This window comes from Oncorhynchus gorbuscha, unplaced genomic scaffold, assembly GCF_021184085.1.
Source record: "Oncorhynchus gorbuscha isolate QuinsamMale2020 ecotype Even-year unplaced genomic scaffold, OgorEven_v1.0 Un_scaffold_700, whole genome shotgun sequence".
Lineage (NCBI taxonomy): Eukaryota > Metazoa > Chordata > Actinopteri > Salmoniformes > Salmonidae > Oncorhynchus > Oncorhynchus gorbuscha.
In genome coordinates, this window is record NW_025745772.1 from 284,239 (window position 1) to 307,363 (window position 23,125).

The window sequence follows — 23,125 nt, forward strand, 5'->3', positions numbered from 1 at the left end:
TATAATAAACACAATGCTATACTAATACCTATACCAAACACAATGACTATCCAATACTATAATAAACACAATGACCATCCAATACTATAATAATCACAATGCTATACTAATACCTATACCAAACACAATGACCATCCAATACTATACCAAACACAATGACTATCCAATACTATACCAAACACAATGACCATCCACTACTATAATAAACACAATGACTATCCACTGCTATACCAAACACAATGACTATCCAATACTATAATAAACACAATGACCATCCACTACTATAATAAAGACAATGACCATCCACTACTATAATAAACACAATGACCATCCAACACTATAATAAACACAATGACCATCCACTGCTATAATAAACACAATGACCATCCACTACTATAATAAACACAATGACCATCCACTGCTATAATAAACACAATGACCATCCACTGCTATAATAAACACAAGTACACAAGTTACTGGATGTGACTGTTCTACTGGATGTCATAAGGTGAATGCACCAATTTGTAAGTAGCTCTGGATAAGAGCGTCTGCTAAATGACTTAAATGTAAATGTAAAAGTTAATTGCTGTGTTTTATTCCAAGAGGATGTTCCCTCCCCTCTGACCTCGTTCACTCCCCTTCACAGGTCTGATAGGTCAAATGCAATATGGTGGGAACTAGATGGATCTAGTGATTACACCTACCCAGTTGTTTCTATCCACGAGGGCTATGAATTTAGGCCGACGGATCTTTCGGATTGAAACACAGCCAATATCAAGATATCTGTAGAGAAATTGCTCACCGCAATGACTCTCCCACCCTAGGACCTCTCCTCCGCTGTTACCCAGGGAGGGAGAGCCTAAAGCTGGGTACACAGAGGACACATCCAGCCTGGAGCTCTGTAAACTGTGAATAAGCACTGACCGTCACATGACAGCGCATTCCACTGAAGGAAAGCACAGTGGACGCTCTATAATATCATATCATAAGTGATCTGGAGGGTGTGCCTGCTTAAAATACAGAATTAGAATCACTGTGTGTGGAGGAAGTGAGTGTGGAACTCCGCTTGAGCTACAAATAGTTTTCATCTTGTGGATGTTTTTGGAGAATATTATGTATACATATGTTACGAATTAAAAGAATGGTACATATTTTCCCCATAAACTAGGCATCATGTTTGGGTGGCAGGTAGCCTAGCGGTTAGGAGTGTTGAGCCAGTAACTGAAAGGTTGCTGGTTCAAATCCCCAAGCAGACTAGGTGAAAACTCTGCTGATGTACCCTTGAGCAATGTACTTAACGTACTTGCTCTAGGGTTGCTGTCAATAATGGCTGATTCCTGTCTCAGGGGGAGTGGGATATGCAAAAAATAATAATCCAATTCATGCTTGTACATGTGTGAAATAGGACAAATGTAAGCACCCACTTAATGATTATTATATGTAGATTAATACATTCAGTGTAAATACCAAACTGTTTACGTGGAGTAAATACCAAACTGTTTACGTGGAGTAAATACCAAACTGTTTACGTGGAGTAAATACCAAACTGTTTACGTGGAGTAAATACCAAACTGTTCACATGGAGTAAATACCAAACTGTTTACGTGGAGTAAATACCAAACTGTTCACATGGAGTAAATACCAAACTGTTTACGTGGAGTAAATACCAAACTGTTTACGTGGAGTAAATACCAAACTGTTTACGTGGAGTAAATACCAAACTGTTTACATGGAGTAAATACCAAATTGTTTACGTGGAGTAAATACCAAACTCTTTACGTGGAGTAAATACCAAACTGTTTACGTGGAGTAAATACCAAACTATTTACGTGGAGTAAATACCAAACTATTTACGTGGAGTAAATACCAAACTGTTTACGTGGAGTAAATACCAAACTGTTCACGTGGAGTAAATACCAAACTGTTTACGTGGAGTAAATACCAAACTGTTCACATGGAGTAAATACCAAACTGTTTACGTGGAGTAAATACCAAACTGTTTACGTGGAGTAAATACCAAACTGTTTACGTGGAGTAAATACCAAACTGTTTACATGGAGTAAATACCAAATTGTTTACGTGGAGTAAATACCAAACTCTTTACGTGGAGTAAATACCAAACTGTTTACGTGGAGTAAATACCAAACTATTTACGTGGAGTAAATACCAAACTATTTACGTGGAGTAAATACCAAACTGTTTACATGGAGTAAATACCAAACTGTTTACGTGGAGTTAATACCAAACTGTTTACATGGAGTAAATACCAAACTGTTTATGTGGAGTAAATACCAAACTGTTTATGTGGAGTAAATACCAAACTGTTTACACGTATTAGTGTATCAGTCAAGTCACAAGGGGCCCTATTCAATAAAAAACTGTTTCCATTTTTCCAGGATTAGCTACATGCTACATGTTACATGCTACATGAATGTCCAAACTATAAACATTATTCTGCTTGGTACATGAATCCAAACTGTACCAGAACACCCCAAAGACCTGGTAATAGGATTTGATTGAATAGTGGAAAAAGCAGCTAATTGAGGTTCAGTGCAGATAAACAGATCCAGCCATAGTGATGCACTCTGGGAAATGAAGTCTCATCCAAGCCCCATGTTCACCAACTCTGATAGTTTATTTTATTTTATTAAACCAGGTAAGTTGACTGAGAACACATTCTCAGCAACAAGCTGGGGAATAGTTACAAGGGATGAATGAGCCAATTGTAAACTGGGGATGATTAGGTGTGAATGCCAGATTGGAAGGGTAGCCTATTGATTAGAGCGTTGGACTAGTAACTGAAAGGTTACAAGTTCAAATCCCCGAGCTTACAAGGTACAAATCTGTCGTTCTGCCCCTGAACAAGGCAGTTAACCCACTAGACCGTCATTGTAAATAAGAATTTGTTCTTAACTGACTTGCCTAGTTAACTAAAATAACAAATGCCAGGGTTAACATCCCTACTCTTCCATGGGATCTGTAGTGACCACTGTTTAACATCACATCCAAAAGACAGCACCCTACACAATCTAATATTTTTTTAGACCAGAGGAAAGGGTGACTCCTACTGGCCCTCCAACACTAGTTCCAGCAGCATCTGGTCTCCCATCCAGGGAACGACCAGGACCAACTCTGCTTAGCATCAGAAGCAGGCCAGCAGTGGGATGCAAGGTTGTATGCTACCAGTCCGGTAGTGGAGAACTACATGATTTGCGGGGTGTAGTTTCAATTAAATCAATCAAAATCGTGATAATATATTGAAGAGGTGTTTTGGCTGAAACAAAAGCATGCACACCTGCACACTTGACCCAGAGCACTACAATGCTATAATGGCATATCACTGGCATTTAGGTGTGCGTGTGTGTGTATACATCTGGATGTGTGATGCCTAAACACTTGAACCCACTCATTGTAGGCCTACCTTGAGATTACATGATCATCGTGATATTTACATAATAGCCAAAATGTCACTAGGACGTCGTGTATTACAGAAATCAATAGTCAGCAGCTTAGGTCGTGTCATTGTTGTAAAGGTTACAAATGAGTAAAGGGAAATACACTTGCCCCTTTGAACTAACAAGAGCTCTTCTGTAGCCTACACGTTATGTGTTTAACGGTTAACGTTGATCCCTTTAAAGCCTACATTTTTTCCTTCAGTGAAGTCTTCTGTCACCTGTCAGAAGCGGAACATGCGCGTTTGAGAGCGCAGGGAGAGAGGGAGAGGATGTGGTGTAGTAGGATAGAACTGAAGACAGACCCGCACGGAAAACCGTCGTCCATCGACAGAAGAGATGCGCGATATCAACACAGAACTGAGAGAACGAGGGAGAGGGCGATGTAAAGATGGACAAATAATTTGAGATGCACGCAGAGTCGAGGGGGTTCGTTTTCACCGCTTTTCACCACGTTCGTTGGAGCTAGAAACGCAGAGCGTCGCGTCGAAATCGAAACGGGGGGCGGCGTGAGGGGGCCATCATGGGGAACGAAGCGAGCCTCGAAGGCGGCGAAGGGGTGCTTGCTGGATTACCGGAGGGGCTCGCACCGGACGGGAAAGGAGGCTTCATTCGGACCTCCACGGGGGCACAGGTGGACCTGAGCCAACTCAGCGAGGATGACAGAAAGCAACTCGCCGCGGCTATGTCAAGGGCGCAAGCCAACAAGCCCGGGGGCGCGCCCGCTCGAAGGCAGGATTTTACTGGCATTTTTGTGCACTTTAAAATGTCCACTCCTCTCCGTACCCCGTCATTTAACGGGCCTATTCATGAAAGAGAACGAAAGGCGTGTGTTTGTGCCGTGTTTTGACTAGGCAGAGCACTGCAGCTTGTCAGCAGTGTATCACTATGAATGCACAGGAAAAGAGAATGCATGTTCACACCCATTCACATTTACCATGGGGATAGATGATACCATTCAACAATGGGATAGGTGGTTATTGTTATTGACATTTACAAAGATAGCCTTGAAGCATTGATAGCCATAAGATCAATGCTGTTTTTACCATAAATTGTTAATTCGCTTAATTTATTAATTTAAAGCATCTGCTAAAATGCTGGACAATTTGTCAGTTCGTTCACAATACCGCATCAGATCAAATATTAGAATGCACTAAATGGTATGATACTGAAATCATTTCTTGTAACAATTATTTGCTTGCGAATTACTGCGTAAATCGTTTAATTGTGCCATTATCAAAGGATAGCCGCTGTAAAATCGGTGGTAAGACACCAGGGTTTGTAAAGAAACGAAATGCCTCCTGGGTAAAAATGACTCTGTCAAGCCACTGTATTTTTCTCCACGAAGGACGCTATCATCCCAAACAAATAGCCTCTCCACTCACGGTGCCAACATTCTATATCACCATTCCAATGTTGTCAATTATATATCATAGCCTACTCGTATTTACATAGGTTCTATTGCAAATATATGTCAAGAGTCGATATTCAGGCCGACGCTGGCTGTGTGTCCCCTATTGACTAACAATTCCCACCAGTATATCATTAACATATACATTGGCACACGATACACGTTATCACAAAGTCCTTATCACTAATTCCTTCTGTTGGTGAGAACAGTTATCATTACCCAAGCCAGAATAGGGGGAGGGGATACATACATATTAATGTGGCTATATATAGAACAGCGATCGCAAATGCCATCACAGTCATTGATTTCCCCTTATTGCATCTTGAAAGTGGGTTTTGAATTTCATTTTGTAAATGGAAAGATATCGAACATCTTGTGGAAGGAAGCGCATTTAGTCAAGTGGATGAGCGGTCTGTCTGTGAGCTAGTTGCTTTCCATGGTGCTGAAACCAAAAGTTGCCAATAGCAGAACTGGCGGGCTGTTTTTGACACATAAAGAAACACTCCACCCAAAAACGATCTTTTGGTATTTGTTTCATTAGTCCATTGTTGACATAGTGCCAAAATGTTTTGCTTGTCAGCAATCAAGTTTTTTCAAGATATGTAACTTTCAAAGTACAGAAATCATCCACATGTGATGTATTTTGCATCATATGATGCTATGTTTTGCATAATTTCTGTATTTTGAAAGTTACATAACTTAATTTCTGACAAGCAAACTATGTTGAGTCTATGTCAACAATGGACAAATGAAACAAATACTAAAAGATAGTTTTTGGGTGGAGTTTTCCTTTTAAACACCAATTAGCTTATGGTCTGTTGGCCTCAAATAGCAAGCTATTTTTCTCTGTAATTCATGCTTTACCTTCAGGTCAAATTCACAATGACTCTTCACTGTTCCAAACCTGAACCGCTTGATCTTATTTCGTGCTCGGCATTGATCTATCTATCATCTACGTGATAGGTTCAATCTCAGTTGATGAGTAGCAGGGTTGCACCTGACAGCAGTGTAGGCTAGGCTGTCTATCCCGCCTCTCAGCTCGATCTAATAAGGCCATCTCATCTTACCCCATTGAGTTGTCTCTCACTCTCTCTCCTATATCTCCATGATCTCTCAACTGTAGATGCCATTCAGAGCTATTCACTTTCCCATCAGCACTAGCCTAGGGCTGGTAGTATGCTTGCTTTGTGCTCGCTATGCCAATGATAGGCCTATGTCCAATGGTTTTGGGGTGAAAGGTTAGCTTGTTGTGTCGGGCAGAGGCTTAAGTGCATTTCATCATTGAGCATTTAGCCTACAGTATTGCTCAATACCCCCAAAGAGCCACATCTCATGTAGGCCTTGTAGTTAAGTAGGATGTTATTACAACACATCATACCAGATTGTTGAGATGTCTGTAGAATTTGAGTGATGAGTTGTCATATAACAATTATCATTCTTAATGATTTGGTTGTTTGGAAGATCTGTTTATCTGGGATACATATGTGTCTGTATGTGTGTTGAATGATGTATTTAGGAGCTCTTCTGTGGCGATGGTGATCATGAGTGTTTAATTAGTCTCATCTCTAAGTTTGGCAACCGGCAAATATCAGCCATTTGATAGTGTAAAGTAGCTTCCCCTCCTTGTCTCCTCTCCTTCCTCTTCGCTGATCTGAAAATGCAACAACATGGTGGAAGCCTATGGAAATTTGCTTTCACCTATCCAGCTCTGTCACATCAGTATAGATTAAGGAAAGGAGGGAATGAAAGGAAGTCACAGAGTATTGAAATGTATACACACCATCTATTTCCATTTGTACTACCAAATGACTTTTCTTTGTTTGTTTGTTTCTTTCTTTCTTTCTCACACTCTCTCTCTCAGGCCCTCGGAGGCCGATGTTCAGCAGCGGCCCCAGCAGCCAAGGGTTGGACCCTCTGTTCGGCTTAGCAAGAGTCGCACCGTAGACGCGTTTGGAGAGGGCCCCACTGGCAGGCCGGCCCCTGGCCGCAGTCCCTCGTCCCTCAGCCTCTTAGAGTCCCGATTCAGGCAGGAGCCTAAGGACCCAGAGAAGAAAACAGGCATGTTTGGCTCCAGCTTCCTGAGTGGGGCCAACCCGCTTAACGCTGTCTCGTCCATGACCTCCCAGGTGTCCTCTGGAATGTCCTCAATGTCCTCCGAGGTCACCTCCATGGGCTCCGGGGTCAACATGCCCTCATTTGGCCTGTTTGACAAGGAAGAAAAGCCTGGAGAGAAGCCCCAAGGTGGGCCCCCAGGGCCGGGCAGCAAGGGCCCCCAGCAGGGGGGGCCAAGACCCCCTGGCCCCGGACAAGGGCCCAGACCCCCTGGGCAGCAAGGGCCCAGACCCACTGGTCAAGGACCCCTTGGGCAGCAAGGGCCCAGAACCCCTGGCCCCGGACAAGGGCCCAGACCCCCTGGGCAGCAAGGGCCCAGACCCACTGGTCAAGGACCCCCTGGGCAGCAAGGGCCCAGAACCCCTGGCCCCGGACAAGGGCCCAGACCCCCCGGGCAGCAAGGGCCCAGACCCACTGGTCAAGGACCCCCTGGCCAGCAAGGACCCAGACCCCCTGTCTCCGGACAAGGGCCCCCTGGGCAGCAAGGGCCCAGACCACCTGGTCAAGTCCCCCCTGGGCAGCAAGGACCTAGACCCCCTGGCCCCGGTCAAGGGCCCCCAGGGCAGCAAGGAGCCCCTGGACCCGGTGCACAGCCAGGCGGGCCAGCTAAAGCTGGGGGTCTCCCTGGTCCACAAGGCCCTGGTAAACCACCTGGAGGTGGGCTGTGTCCGCTGTGCAAGACTACCCAGCTCAACGTGGGCTCCAAGGAGCCGCCCAACTTCAGCAACTGTACCATGTGTAAGAACCAGGTGTGCAGCCTATGTGGATTCAGCCCCCCAGACTCGGAGGTAAGAGAATGCCCTCTTTCTCTACCTTGCTTTCTTCCTCTCTCTCTTTCTCCTGTTCTCTGGTATATATTTATACTACCCTTTCTCTCTCTCTCCACCGTATTTCCATTTTCCCACACTTCCTTTATCGCTGTTCCTCTCTCTCTCTGCTTACCCTTAAAATGTATTTGTACTGTAGTTTGTGCTGACTGAGGGTCTATTATATGGTGTTTTTTCACATCACATTCTGTCTCAGATGTAACAGACACTTCATTCAATTAAATGTCTACTGCCAATGTAGTTGCATAGATACAACAACCAGCCTTGAATTAGTTTCAGTTTTCGGTTTCTGTTTCTGTTTATTAGTACAAAATTCACCCAGCATGTCTAAATGACATTTCAACTTCACAAGAGAAGCACAGTACACCATTACAGTACAAAATATACATAAAAAAGGTGAATCAATCAAAACCAACAGTTAATTCTCATATCTAAAGAAGCCGAGCGATAGTTTTTAAGCATGGACATTTTTAGCATTAGCATTTTTAGCATGAGCCTTTTTAGCATTTTTTAACTTTTAAAAGTATTTTATTTTTATTTTATTTCACCTTTATTTAACCAGGTAGGCTAGTTGAGAACAAGTTCTCATTTGCAACTGCGACCTGGCCAAGATAAAGCATAGCAGTGTGAATAGACAACACAGAGTTACACATGGAGTAAACAATTAACAAGTCAATAACATAGTAGAAAAAAAGGGGCATTCTATATACAATGTGTGCAAAAGGCATGAGGTAGGCGAATAATTACAATTTTGCAGATTAACACTGGAGTGATAAATGATCAGATGGTCATGTACAGGTAGAGATATTGGTGTGCAAAAGAGCAGAAAAGTAAATAAATAAAAACAGTATAAAAACAGTATGGGAATTAGGTAGGTGAAAATGGGTGGGTTATTTACCAATAGACTATGTACAGCTGCAGCGATCGGTTAGCTGCTCAGATCGCTGATGTTTGAAGTTGGTGAGGGAGATAAAAGTCTCCAACTTCAGCGATTTTTGCAGTTCGTTCCAGTCACAGGCAGCAGAGTACTGGAACGAAAGGCGGCCAAATGAGGTGTTGGCTTTAGGGATGATCAGTGAGATACACCTGCTGGAGCGCATGCTACGGATGGGTGTTGCCATCGTGACCAGTGAACTGAGATAATCGGAGCTTTACCTAGCATGGACTTGTAGATGACCTGGAGCCAGTGGGTCTGGCGACGCATATGTAGCGAGGGCCAGCCGACTAGAGCATACAAGAGCAACATCATTGATATATACAGAGAAAAGAGTCGGCCCGAGAATTGAACCCTGTGCCCTCCGATTTGACACACTGAACTCTGTCTGCAAAGTAATTGGTGAACCAGGCAAGGCAGTCATCCGAAAAACCGAGGCTACTGAGTCTGCCGATAAGAATATGGTGATTGACAGAGTCGAAAGCCTTTTTCTTATTAGCCTTTAAGCATTTAGCGTTCCAGAGATGCCCATGCAGTCAGGCCGAGCTCTGGAAATGCCCCTCATATTAACGCCACACAGCTTGAGGGACAGAGGGGCCATATGGACAGTGGGGAAGCTATCAAGGTGACTCATGTCATGGGCACAGGAAGCCTCCAACCGCCGGTCAATGTCAGGTTTCAGTAACCAACCACACGAGCCATGCACCCACGAGGCATGATGCCTGTTGAAACTGAGGGGGGCAGGTGATCTGATACTTATCCATATAACGTATTTATTATAGATATACAGAAAATACAATACAAATAATGAATTAAAATATTTGGTCATCAGTGCCCCTCTCAAAAAATTATATCTTTGCACACGCTATCAAATAAAACAGCAGAATCACAAAGTGGTCATATTTTGCATCTCTTTTTCTGGGGGTAGAATTATTGAGCATGGTAATCACAAAGAGGGAATGGAAATGTGAGTGTTGTTCTATGCAAGAAGACACTGATAATAACCATGTCAATATTGTCCTCTTTTGTAGGGTTTCTTGTTGTAGACAATGGTAACCAAGGACATGTCCTGTGTAGTGAACAAAAACATTACACTGTAGCTAAGCTAGTTGTCAGGATATGTGACGAAACTCCATCTTTAGAACAAACATACAGTATATATCATGTAGGAAATCAGTATGAATACTGTATCTAATGATATATTTATAACGTGTTACAGATGCATCAATACAGTTGTTTCCCATTTCTAACTAACCATGAAATGCATCTACTTTCATCAGAGTACTTTTCTTATATTTCAAGAATGAATCAACCGATAAACATCTCCAATTAAACAAATAAAATGGTTTGTAATGATGACTTTTTTGCCTCAAATTAGAGAAATATTCCATTTGTAATGCAGCCTTGTCAAATAGTACATTTAATGGTGGTTCTGCAAATTGCCACGATCTGCAAATACAGCTCCCGTTACTGCAACACGTAATTAGTATAAATCATTCAATTTGCTTTTAAATCCCTCATGAACTGAGCGAAAAACAATTTACAGTGTGAAAAGAGAATCATGTTATTGAAATTTACTAATTAAGTTGCTTTTTTCTCTGAATTACTGTGATGTTTCACTTAAAGGAAAGGATTGTGTGTGTTTGTGTGTGTGGGCGTGCTCATGCGCGTGTGTGCATGTGCGTGTCATTGTGTGTGTGCGCGTGTGTGTGTGTGTGTACCTGTTTTCATGGCAAATATAAAAATACAAAGCAGAACATACTGTTTGGTCCTTTAAAAACCTGCTGTATGTAAAATATTGTGTTCTATAACTTGGAAATTAAATAAATATCACTCTGGGTGACAACATAATGGTATTTGTTTCCAACATTTGGGCTGTTTTCCTAAAGAAGTTAAATCCGCTTTGTGTTTTGTTTCCTTGCCACCTTACTAATGAGTATCGCGATACTGGTACTGTCCCGGCCATACAGTACATGTGTGTATATGTGTGTGTCGTATGTGTGTCTGACCATGTTTTGTATCTTTTCAGGGTAAAGAGTGGCTGTGTCTCAACTGCCAGATGCAGAGGGCTATGGGGGGTATGGATGACCCTCCTATGATGGGCAAGGGCTCTGCCCCTCCTTCACCCTCAAGGAAAGACCCTGGAAAAGATGGCAAGAAGCCCAATCTACTGATTAAGCAGCAGAGCATCTCCGACAGAGGCTTAACCCCTCCAACCACACCCAAACAGAAATCCCCCGGTCCATCTTCCCCGAAAGGCAGCCCCCAGCCCTCACCGGCCAAAGGTAAACAGGAGTCCAGCTTCTTCGGGGGCCTGGGGGGCATCAGCCTAGGGGGGCTCACCGATGTGGCCAAGCCTCCAGCCGCTGCCTCCCAGGCGGCCGAGTCCATCACGGGAACAATGTTCAGTGGCTTTGGTGGGTTCACTGGATCAGCCAAACCTGATCGGGCCAAAGCTGCTGCTGGTACCCAAAAAACAGCAGAGTCGGTGACGGGAAAGATGTTCAGTGGGTTCGGTGGTTTTACTGAGACAGCCAAGCCCCCAGCGGCTGCCTCCCAGATGTTTGGCTTTGGCTCGTCTATCTTGAGCTCGGCCACCAACCTCATGACCACCGACTCTGTGGACTCTGTGGACTCTGTGGATGACAAAGCTGGTTCTCCTGCCGATTCTCCTGCCGGTTCTCCTGCCGGCTCTCCCCCAGAATCCCCCTTCTCTGCCCCGGGTTCTCCCCTTGGTTCTCCCCCGGACTCTCCCTTCTCCGCTCCCGGGTCCCCCCCCGACTCAGACAGCCCTGACACCCCACCTGCCTCCAAGAAGGCCCCCAAACGTGCCGTCTCCCTGCTGAAGGACCAAAAGTCCATAGAAGCAGATCCCTCCGTGGAGCCTCTGAAAGCGGGGGAGCCGCTTACTACGGCCACAGGATCGGGGGCCCAGGAAAACTGCCCTCTGTGTAAGGTGGAGCTGAACGTTGGATCGGCAGACCCCCCTAACTACAGCAACTGCACTGAGTGCAAGAAGAGTGTGTGTAACCTGTGTGGCTTCAACCCCACACCTCATCTCGGTGAGGTAAGACCAGTACAGCTTTCACTACTGCTAAAATAGAAACAGTTCTGCTGAAAGGTACACAAACCATACAAGGATTTCAGCTGTTTCCATTGTTACAGTAAGTGGGTTAGGGCTACAGTCTTCTGTACACTCCATGTTGTTCAGTCACTCACTGGCTATATAAAAACCACGTCTGCAGTCAATTTGGTAATTGTAATCAGGACACAAATATTGACACCCTGTTTAAAGGTACCCCTCTTACCGTAAGTGAACCTGAACGTTGGTCACGGTCTTGGTGGTCATGACTGCTGCACGTGTTTGACCTTTGAGGGAGTGGTTTGTGGTTGATGCGTTTAGCTTTCCCTAGCCTCCTAGCGGCCCTGTAGTCTAACTCTAAGCCATTGTGGGGCTAGGTTAATAAGGCTAAATGAATGCCATTTAAATGGCCATCTCATTATTGAGCGACATTTACACTTCAAAAGGCTGCCACTTGACTCTGTAATCTAAGAGAGGGGCGTGTGTGTGTGTGTGTGTGTGTGTGTGTGTGTGTGTGTGTGTGTGTGTGTGTGTGTGTGTGTGTGTGTGTGTGTGTGTGTGTGTGTGTGTGTGTGTGTGTGTGTGTGTGTGTGTGTGTGTGTGTGTGTGTGTGTGTGTGTGTGTGTGTGTGTGTGTGTGCGTGCGTGCGTGTGTGTGTGTGTGTCTGTGGTCATTGGGACCAAATACTCTTTAATTTCTCATCTTCCTAAGGAGGTTATAGAGTGTTATTACTGGCGTGTCCCATTGACGCTGAATTAACATACATCACTTACATTCAGTTCCCAAGAACAGATGGTTTATGGGGTCGTCAAATTATATTAATGGAAGAACTGCACAGAATTTCATTCAGTTCAGCAAATCAAAGCTCACTGTCAAACAGTATTCTGATGGGAAAATACAGCAGTAGCCGACTTATTGCTTGTCTACTGTGTAACTGCTGTATATTTTGGTTGACAGGTCAATAGGGTGTAATACGGGTAGCGTTGGTTTCTCAATTATAATAGCATGTTTGGTTGAACTGTGACTAGATTGTCTTTGTTATCGACCATGTCTGGCTCGGCTTAGGAGCTACTCACAGTGTAAGTTGTTCAACCTTGAGTGAAAGCAGTGAACGTGTTGAAAGCAGGTATAGTTGAGCTCACGCGATGGCAGGTTTGGCGTAGCTTCACATGCTAGCTTCCCTATGCTAGTAGGTAGTTTAGTGTTTAGCGGTGTAGCGTGTGGCCAGTTCCCTTAGTAATCACGCTACTGGTCTATTTAAGGTGTTCCGGGGAGATTAGGCAGTCTAACTCCTTGTCACACGGTGAGAACCATGACTCCACCACCACGCCCAACAAGATGGCCGCCACTCCATTATGAAACAACGTCACTGAAAAGGCTCTCCATTTTCCTGTGGAGTTCATCATTTACGTTTAGGTTTATTTAACATTATTGTATGTAGAAACACATACACTGTGATGTCATACAGTACTTCAAAGGACAGTTAAAATAGAGGTAGATCTTGTATCTTTGTGTTGGCTTAGACAGCTAGTTACTACATACTACTATGTACCCTAAGGTTGTTACTAGTGTAACTACCTCATTACTACACAGGTGGCACTTACTTTACCTACTAATTTTAGCTCCTAGAGGAGCAAAGGCCCTCAGGTTACGGCCTCTGGACTACACAGGTCAACTCAATTTTATAATACTACCAATATCATAGACTGGTATGTATCACTGTGTTGTCATACTGGCCCATCTTTGGCAGTAATGAGGAGCAGCGTATTCTTCAGATTAAGTCCAAGGCACGGGAAAATGTGTAATTACATTGGGAAGATCAGCATCCTAGGTGATTATGTTCTTAGACGGCCTAATGAGCCAAAGATTAGGTGTCTCTGGACCAGTGTGTCTTAACACGAACCAATATACTTGTTTTGCTCAAAATCAGGGGTGTGTTCATTAGGCACCAAACGGAAGAAAACTGACTGAAATAGTGAGGGACTAGCTGGACTTGTCCAATAAGAAATGCTGATTTTCATTTCCAATGCAAAACGCTTTGTGACAGTGTGCAATTATGAACACAACCCAGGTGCGGAGTATAACCGACAGAGATTAAATACCACCATGTTTCAGGGACTATGTAAATTCATCTTTACTCAGTCAAGAATGAATAGGACATTATGATCATGGATTGAAAAGGTTCACTGAAAAACATACTAATTTAAAAAGTCCTAATTTCCTGATTTATACATGTTTAATTTAGATCCCAAACCTGATTTTAACTGAGCTGAAATTCAATTCAACCCAACCAGACATGCATCTAATCTCATCCAATCCATTCAAGGATGCTTCACGAAACTGAACTTGTTGATTGATGGAGAGCTACATAGAGCCCTGAGTCCTTTGTGATGAAGAGGAATAGATAGATGATGTGAGTCATTGGTCTAGGACAGAGCACGGTGCTGGATGGCCATGTGAACAAGGCTGCTCCTGCCTCAGTCTACCTACCTCAGTACACTGACTCATTCACCCCTTTCTCTGCTTCGTCAGCAGACATGTCTTGCCTCTGTCACTCTCCCAACACTTGCTCCGAGCTGAGGATTTGTTTGTGTGTATTTGTTTGTGTGTGTTTGTGTGTGTGTGTGTGTGTGTGTGTGTGTGTGTGTGTGTGTGTGTGTGTGTGTGTGTGTGTGTGTGTGTGTGTGTGTGTGTGTGTGTGTGTGTGTGTGTGTGTGTGTGTGTGTGTGTGTGTGTGTGTGTGTGTGTGTGTGTGTGTGTGTGTGTGTGTTTAGGGGGTTGTGTGTATATGTCGGGGTTGGTGCATGCATTGCATTGAGTCTGAAGGAGCATTTATCTGTGTGTTGGTGTTTGTTTGGTGTGTGGTGTGTGTTGCTTGCTGTGTAGACGAGCTGTAGAAGAAGTAATCTCTGCTTCCTAAAAGGATTTAAAGGGCATCAGGAAGCCTGTCCCAGTCAGAAGAGGTGTCCCTTAACCTTCCTCAATATGAGCCTCTCTCTCTCTCTCTCTGTTATTATCTCTGTTCTTTTCTCGGTTTCCATGTTTATTTGAGTAAAGGACTGTACATATCAGATAATCAACTGAAAACAGGCCTGATGGAACCATTGACGGGAACCTTTCCTAAATGTTGATCAAACAAATGACATTAGACCAGTGGATTATAATTCCTTTTTTTGTCCAAATATTAGAATAATTTCTTGGAAATCTTTTGACAAATGGATGGGAACCTAGCGTCTGTCTCTCTGTCCCTCTCTCTCTCTTACTGTCTCTTTTATTTTGTTTTCTGTCCCTCTCTCTCTCTTACTGTCTCTTTCATTTTGTTTTCTGTCCCTCTCTCTCTCTCTCTCTCTCTCTCTCTCTCTCTCTCTCTCTCTCTTACTGTCTCTTTAATTTGTTTTCTGTCCCTCTCTCTCTCTTACTGTCTCTTTCATTTTGTTTTCTGTCCCTCTCTCTCTCTTACTGTCTCGTTCATTTTGTTTTCTGTCCCTCTCTCTCTCTTACTGTCTCTTTCATTTTGTTTTCTGTCCCTCTCTCTCTCTTACTGTCTCTTTCATTTTGTTTTCTGTCCCTCTCTCTCTCTTACTGTCTCTTTCATTTTGTTTTCTGTCCCTCTCTTTCTCCCTCTTTTTATTTCTCTTCTACCCATCAGCTGATCAAATCAAATCTGTTATTTAGTAGTTTAGATGTTGTTCTCAAGGATCTCTGGCTGTTCTGGCTCTACTGTTCTGGCTCTACTGTTCTGGCTCTACTGTTCTGCCTCTACTGTTCTGGCTCTACTGTTCTGGCTCTACTGTTCTGGCTCTACTGTTCTGCCTCTACTGTTCTGGCTCTACTGTTCTGGCTCTACTGTTCTGGCTCTACTGTTCTGGCTCTACTGTTCTGCCTCTACTGTTCTGCCTCTACTGTTCTGGCTCTACTGTTCTGGCTCTACTGTTCTGGCTCTACTGTTCTGGCTCTACTGTTCTGGCTCTACTGTTCTGGCTCTACTGTTCTGGCTCTACTGTTCTGCCTCTACTGTTCTGGCTATTCTGTTCTGCCTCTACTGTTCTGGCTCTACTGTTCTGACTCTACTGTTCTGCCTCTACTGTTTGACAATATTTACTCTTGCTCTCCCTAAGAATAAAATACATTGATTCTGTCTCTGAAATGGCTTCTGCCCAGCACAACACTTTAAAACCTCTTCCCTGACATTTTTGTTCCAGCCCAGCACTAACACACCTCAATGGCTTGGTGATTAGTGGACTAGTTGAAGCAGGTGTGTTAGAATAACAATATGCAGTTTATTAATTTCAAATCATTTTTGTTATATTATATTTATAGTCCACTCAGTAACGTATGAGACTGCTGCGATGCAGACACTACTGTAGGAGGCTGCCTTGTTGCTCACATCAGACAGCATCCAAGGCCCTTGTCAGAATTATATTATATAACCGAGGGAGAGGAACCATGACACATGAGCTACAACATTCACTGGACTAAGCTATTTCCAAAGCCTGCTCTGTGGACAACCTCACAGATATGTCTTTGTGTCAACATACAGAGACAATGAATATGCTATAGTCATATAATATCTTTTATTATACTTTATAGTAGAGACCATCACCATCATGGGGAAGCTGAATCCAACATTTAGGTTCATGATCCAACATTTGACTTTTCTATCTGGCCATCATATCAAAGATAAATATGTATTTATCTGAGGCAGTTTGTGTTTGTTTACAAATAGGTCTACAGGACCAATACGATGTGACATTATTATTGGGTACACCTGTGGTCAGCTGGGTACACCTGTGGTCAGCTGGGTACACCTGTGGTTAGCTGGGTACACCTGTGGTCAGCTGGGTACACCTGTGGTCAGCTGGGTACACCTGTGGTTAGCTGGGTACACCTGTGGTCAGCTGGGTACACCTGTGGTCAGCTGGGTACACCTGTGGTTAGGGGTCCCCAGGGTGTTATTTTGGTTGTCCATCTGCTCCAGGTTAGGTTGAGTCAGAGCCAACTCATATACTAGTAGGGTTGTGATGATATTGTTTCCATGGCAAACATGGAAACACAAAGCAGAACATACTCGTTGGTCCTTTAAAAACCTGCTGTATGGAAAATATTGTGTTCTATACCCTGGGAAATAAATCCAATGGGACTATGGATGACAACAGAAAGGTGCTTGATTTCATAAAGAAGTTAAATCCGCTTTGTTTTGTTTCCTTGCCATGATAATAACAGGTATCGCAATACTGGTATCATCCCGGCCCTATATACTCTCTCTCTCACACACACACACACACACACACACACACACACACACACACACACACACACACACACACACACACACACACACACACACACACACACACACACACACACACACACACACACACACACACACACACACACACACACACACACACACACACACACACACACACACACACACAGCCCCACCTGTTTCCTCTGCCCTGAATGATCTGCTCACTGTCTGCGTTATTTTGGCTGGACAAACAAACACACACCTCTTTTTTCTTGCTTCCCCACTGTGAGCCTGCCTCAGCCCACACTGCCTCCCACACTGTGAGCCTGCTTCAGCCCACACTGCCTCCCACACTGTGAGCCTGCTTCAGCCCACACTGCCTCTTGACACTGTTTCCTTGAGCCATCCCGGCCCTATATACTCTCTCTCACACTTCACCTGCTGTGAGCCTGCTTCAGCCCACACTGCCTCCCACTGAGCCTGCTTCAGCCCACACTGCCTCCCACACTGTGAGCCTGCTTCAGCCCACACTGCCTCTCACACTGTGAGCCCACACTGCCTCTCACACTGTGAGCCTGCTGCCTCTCACACTGTGAGCCTGCACCCACTGCTAGCATATGAACAGGAATGTCTTCTATTGGCTCACACAAACACACACACACACATACATGCATACATACATACATACATACATACATACATACATACATACATACATACATACATACATACATACATACATACATACATACATACATACATACATACATACATACATACATACATACATACATACATACATACATACATACATACATACATACATACATACATACATACATACATACATACATACATACATACATACATACATACATACATACATACATACATACATACATACATACATACATACATACATACATACATACATACATACATACATACATACATACATACATACATACATACATTATAAGTTGACTGTGCCTTTAAACAGCTTGGAAAATTCCATAAAATGATGTCATGGCTTTAGAAGCTTCTGATCGGCTAATTGACATCATTTGAGTCAATTGGAGGTGTACCTGTGGATGTATTTCAAGGCCTACCTTCAAAGTCAGTGCCTCTTTGTTTGACATCATGGGAAAATCAAAAGAAATCAGCCAAGACCTCAGAAAAACAATTGTAGACCTCCACAAGTCTGGTTCATCCTTGGGAGCAATTTCTAAACACATGAAGGTACCACGTTCATCTGTACAAACAATAGTACGCAAGTATAACCACCATGGGACCATGACGCAGCTGTCATATCGCTCAGGAAGGAGACGTGTTCTGTCTCCTAGAGATGAACGTACTTTGGTGCGAAAAGTGCAGATCAATCCCACAACAACAGCAAAGGACCCTGTGAGGATGCTGGAGGAAACAGGTACAAAAGTATCTATATCCACAGTAAAACGAGTCCTATATCGATACAACCTGAAAGGCCGCTTGGCAGGGAAGAAGCCACTGCTCCAAAACCGTCTTTAAAAAGCCAGACTACGGTTTGCAACTGCACATGGGGACGAAGATCGTACTTTTTTTTCGTACTTTTCGTACAAATGTCTTCTGGTTTGATGAAATAAAAATAGAACTGTTTAGCCATAATGACCATCGTTATATTTGGAGGGAAAAGGGTGAGACTTGCAAGCCGAAGAACACCATACCAACCGTGATGCACGGGGGTGGCAGCATCATGTTGTGGGGGTGCTTTGCTGCTGGAGGGACTGGTGCACTTCACAAAATAGATGGCCTCATGAGGAAGGAAAGTTATGTGGATATATTGAAGCAACATCTTAAGACATCAGTCAGGAAGCTAAAGCTTTGTTGCAAATGGGTATTTCAAATGGACAATGACCCCAAGCATACTTCCAAACTTGTGGCAAAAAGGCTTAAGGACAACAAAGTCAAGGAATTTGAGTGGCCTTCACAAACCCGCAAACCCTAAAATTATGACCCAAGTTAAAGGCATTGTTACCAAATACTAATTGAGTGTATGTAAATTTCTGAGCCACTGGGAATGTGATGAAAGAAATAAAAGATGAAAGAAATCATTCTCTCAACTATTATTCTGACATTCACATTCTAAAAGTAAGGTGGTGATCCTAACTGATTAAAGACAGGGAATTTTTGATGGGATTAAATTTCAGGAATTGTGAAATTTTTTGTTTAAATGTAGTTGCCTAAGGTGTATGTAAACTTCCAACTGCAACTGTACATACATACAGAGATGCACACAGATTGATGCACACAGAGACAAAGAAATGCACACATTCAGAGATACACACACAGACAAATGGAACGCATCAATACTGTACACAGACACACAAATAGAGATACATACACACAGCCTTGTGTTAACAGTGTTAACAGAAGCATCTCTCTCTCTCTCTCTCTCTCTCTCTCTCTCTCTCTCTCTCTCTCTCTCTCTCTCTCTCTCTCTCTCTCTCTCTCTCTCTCTCTCTCTCTCTCTCTCTCTCTCTCTCTCTCTCTCCCTCATTAATCCACCATTCCAGCCAAGTCTGCTGTATACAGTAGAACTGAGTTCCATGTATGTGTGTGTGTGTCTTTGAGCGTCCCTCTGTGTGTGTGTCTTTGAGCGTCCACTCTGTCCCCCTCTGTGTGTGTGTGTGTCTGAGCGTCCCTGTGTGTGTGTCTTTGAGCGTCCCTCTGTGTGTGTGTGTGTGTCTTTGAGCGTCCCTCTGTGTGTGTGTGTGTGTCTTTGCGTCCCTCTGTGTGTGTGTGTGTGTGTCTTTGAGCGTCTTTGAGCGTCCCTCTGTGTGTGTGTGTCTTTGAGCGTCCCTCTGTGTGTGTGTGTGTGTGTGAGCGTCCCTCTGTGTGTGTGTGTGTGTGTGTGTGTGTGTGTGTGTGTGTGTGTCTTTGAGCGTCCCTCTGTGTGTTTGTGTGTGTGTGTGTCTTTGTCCCTCTGTGTGTGTGTGTGTGTGTCTTTGTCCCTCTGTGTGTGTGTGTGTGTGTTTGTGTGTGTGTGTGTGTGTGTGTGTTTGTGTGTGTGTGTGTGTGTGTGAGCGTGTGTGTGTGTGTCTTTGAGCGTCCCTCTGTGTGTGTGTGTGTGTGTGTCTTTGTCTGTGTGTGTGTGTCTTTGAGCGTCCCTCTGTGTGTGTGTGTGTTTTTGAGCGTCCCTCTGTGTGTGTGTGTGTGTCTTTGAGCGTCCCTCTGTGTGTGTGTGTCTTTGAGCGTCCCTCTGTGTGTGTGTGTGTGTGTGTTTGAGCGTCCCTCTGTGTGTGTGTGTTTGCTTTGAGCGTCCCTCTGTGTGTGTGTGTGTGTCTTTGTCCCTCTGTGTGTGTGTGTCTTTGAGCCCTCTGTCCCCCTCTGTGTGTGTGTGTCTTTGAGCGTCCCTCTGTGTGTGTGTGTCTGTGTGTGTCTTTGAGCGTCCCTCTGTGTGTGTGTGTGTGTGTCTTTGCGCATCCCTCTGTGTGTGTGTGTGTCTTTGAGCGTCCCTCTGTGTGTGTGTGTGTGTGTGTGTGTCTTTGAGCGTCCCTCTGTGTGTGTGTGTCTTTGCGCGTCCCTCTGTGTGTGTGTGTGTGTGTGTCTTTGAGCGTCCCTCTGTGTGTGTGTGTCTTTGCGCGTCCCTCTGTGTGTGTGTGTGTGTGTCTTTGAGCGTCCCTCTGTGTGTGTGTGTGTGTGTCTTTGCACATCCCTCTGTGTGTGTGTGTGTGTGTCTTTGAGCGTCCCTCTGTGTGTGTGTGTCTTTGCCTTGTGTGTGTGTCTTTGAGCGTCCCTCTGTGTGTGTGTGTCTTTGAGCGTCCCTCTGTGTGTGTGTGTCTTTGAGCGTCCCTCTGTGTGTGTGTGTCTTTGAGCGTCCCTCTGTGTGTGTGTGTGTCTTTGAGCGTCCCTCTGTGTGTGTGTGTCTTTGAGCGTCCCTCTGTGTGTGTGTGTCTTTGAGCGTCCCTCTGTGTGTGTGTGTCTTTGCGCGTCCCTCTGTGTGTGTGTGTCTTTGCGCGTCCCTCTGTGTGTGTGTGTGTCTTTGCGCGTCCCTCTGTGTGTGTGTGTCTTTGTGTGTGTGTGTCTTTGCGTCCCTCTGTGTGTGTGTGTGTCTTTGCGCGTCCCTCTGTGTGTGTGTGTGTTTTTGAGCGTTTGCGTCCCTCTGTGTGTGTGTGTCTTTGAGCGTCCCTCTGTGTGTGTGTGTCTTTGTCCCTCTGTGTGTGTGTGTTTGCGCGTCCCTCTGTCGTGTGTGTGTCTTTGAGCGTCCCTCTGTGTGTGTGTCTTTGAGCGTCCCTCTGTGTGTGTGTGTCTTTGAGCGTCCCTCTGTGTGTGTGTGTCTTTGTGTGTGTGTTTTGCGTCCCTCTGTGTGTGTGTGTGTCTTTGTGTCCCCCTCTGTGTGTGTGTGTCTTTGCGCGTCCCTCTGTGTGTGTGTGTGTCTTTGCGCGTCCCTCTGTGTGTGTGTGTCTTTGCGCGTCCCTCTGTGTGTGTGTGTGTCTTTGCGCGTCCCTCTGTGTGTGTGTGTGTCTTTGCGCGTCCCTCTGTGTGTGTGTGTGTCTTTGCGCGTCCCTCTGTGTGTGTGTGTGTCTTTGCGCGTCCCTCTGTGTGTGTGTGTGTCTTTGCGCATCCCTCTGTGTGTGTGTCTCTGTCTGTCTCTGTATACACTACCGTCACTCTCACTCCCATCACTTGCCCCGAGGACAGAAATGGACAAAAATAGCCTGAGCTACAAAAGAGCTACTGAGGATACAAGCAACTACAGGGCGCCATGGGAAATCATCTCTCTCTCCCATCTCTTGCCCCTCTGGACAAAAATCCCTCTGTGTGTGTGTGTGAGCTACTCTCTGAGGATACTCAACTTCTCTCTCTCTCTCTCTCTCTCTCTCTCTCTCTCTCTCTCTCTCTCTCTCTCTCTCTCTCTCTCTCTCTCTCTCTCTCTCTCTCTCTCTCTCTCTCTCTCCCTCTCTCTCTCTTGACCATGGAGGTGTGTGAGTCTTAGGAAGAGAGAAAAGTTTAGTATATACACCCAATAAAGTATGTGTGACTATGGGAGGCCTGGTGAATGTAGTTGTGTTTGTGTACATTTATGTGTTTAATATTGCCTTTCTCACAGACAAATACTATGTAGTGTAAAATGTCCAACTTCAAATGGAAGCTGCCTGAACATCACAGGTAGCAAAGTGTTTGTACTATCTGTTTGGTGTTTTACTCTGTGTGACATATGGGGTTAGCAAACCTCCAGGGCCCTAGTCGGTACAGCTCCCCATGTTATACAGACCTATTACTGGGTCATGATTCTTCATTATCTACAGCACATTTACGAGGTATTGGAGGTTTAGGAGCCATATTTTAGCCATGCCAAGTGAGCGACTGCGGCCAAAAAGATACCGGCGCCAGGAAATCGATGAGGTGCCAGTGTTAAGTCCTATTGAGAGGGGGAGATGCACAGAGACACACTGAGACCCTGGTTCCGATAGCGCAAGCTGTTGTATTTGCGTCAGGTCAACTTTGGCTTATGTCAGATGCATAGATATACAGACACACTGCCAGATATATGTCATACACACGCACGTAGGCACATATGCACGTAGAATTTTTACTTCAATGCCAGGTTTAGTATCACAATACTCAATACCATCACGATACTTCATACCAAAGTGATACCAAAACGATACCAATGCAAAAAATAAAAAAAACGTTTTAGCTAAATGAATGGCCCTTGATCCAGACAGATTTTTGTGTTCAATATCATTTGAAATGTTTGATTTTCAAATGTATTCATTAATGACTCACCACATTTTTTTAACCAATCTACATAACAGCATAATGGTAATAATTTATTTGAATGGTAAATCTCTATTGATCATCTGGGTAAATCAAGATGTAGCCTTGGCCTGTTCACAATACAGGTGAATGTATATTCAATAGAAGTGTGTTCATGCATTGAGTTATTGAGCTTGTTTTGGTTGATTTCATGGGGCTATAAATGAAAAACAATATGTTTACCTTCCAATTGTGACTTATTTTATTGTACTGATCAACAACATTTGCATAGAAGAAGCAATATCTTAATTTATAAA

General features: G+C 44.2%; 1 protein-coding gene across 8 annotated transcripts in view; it reads left to right on the forward strand.

Annotated features, from left to right (window-relative positions):
* pcloa (piccolo presynaptic cytomatrix protein a) overlaps positions 1-23,125 on the forward strand; it is an 82,649-nt gene that overhangs the window by 4,163 nt on the left and 55,361 nt on the right. For 6 of the 8 annotated variants that reach the window (XM_046335294.1, XM_046335298.1, XM_046335300.1 and 3 more), the window contains exons 1-3: positions 3,717-4,184; positions 6,725-7,763; positions 10,766-11,803. In XM_046335294.1, coding sequence (XP_046191250.1) covers positions 3,976-4,184; positions 6,725-7,763; positions 10,766-11,803 — 2,286 coding nt within the window. In that variant the 5' untranslated portion in view covers positions 3,717-3,975. Of the gene's footprint in view, positions 1-3,716; positions 4,185-6,724; positions 7,764-10,765; positions 11,804-23,125 lie in introns of those variants that run through there. The other 2 variants (XM_046335299.1, XM_046335301.1) reach the window with 2 other exon arrangements.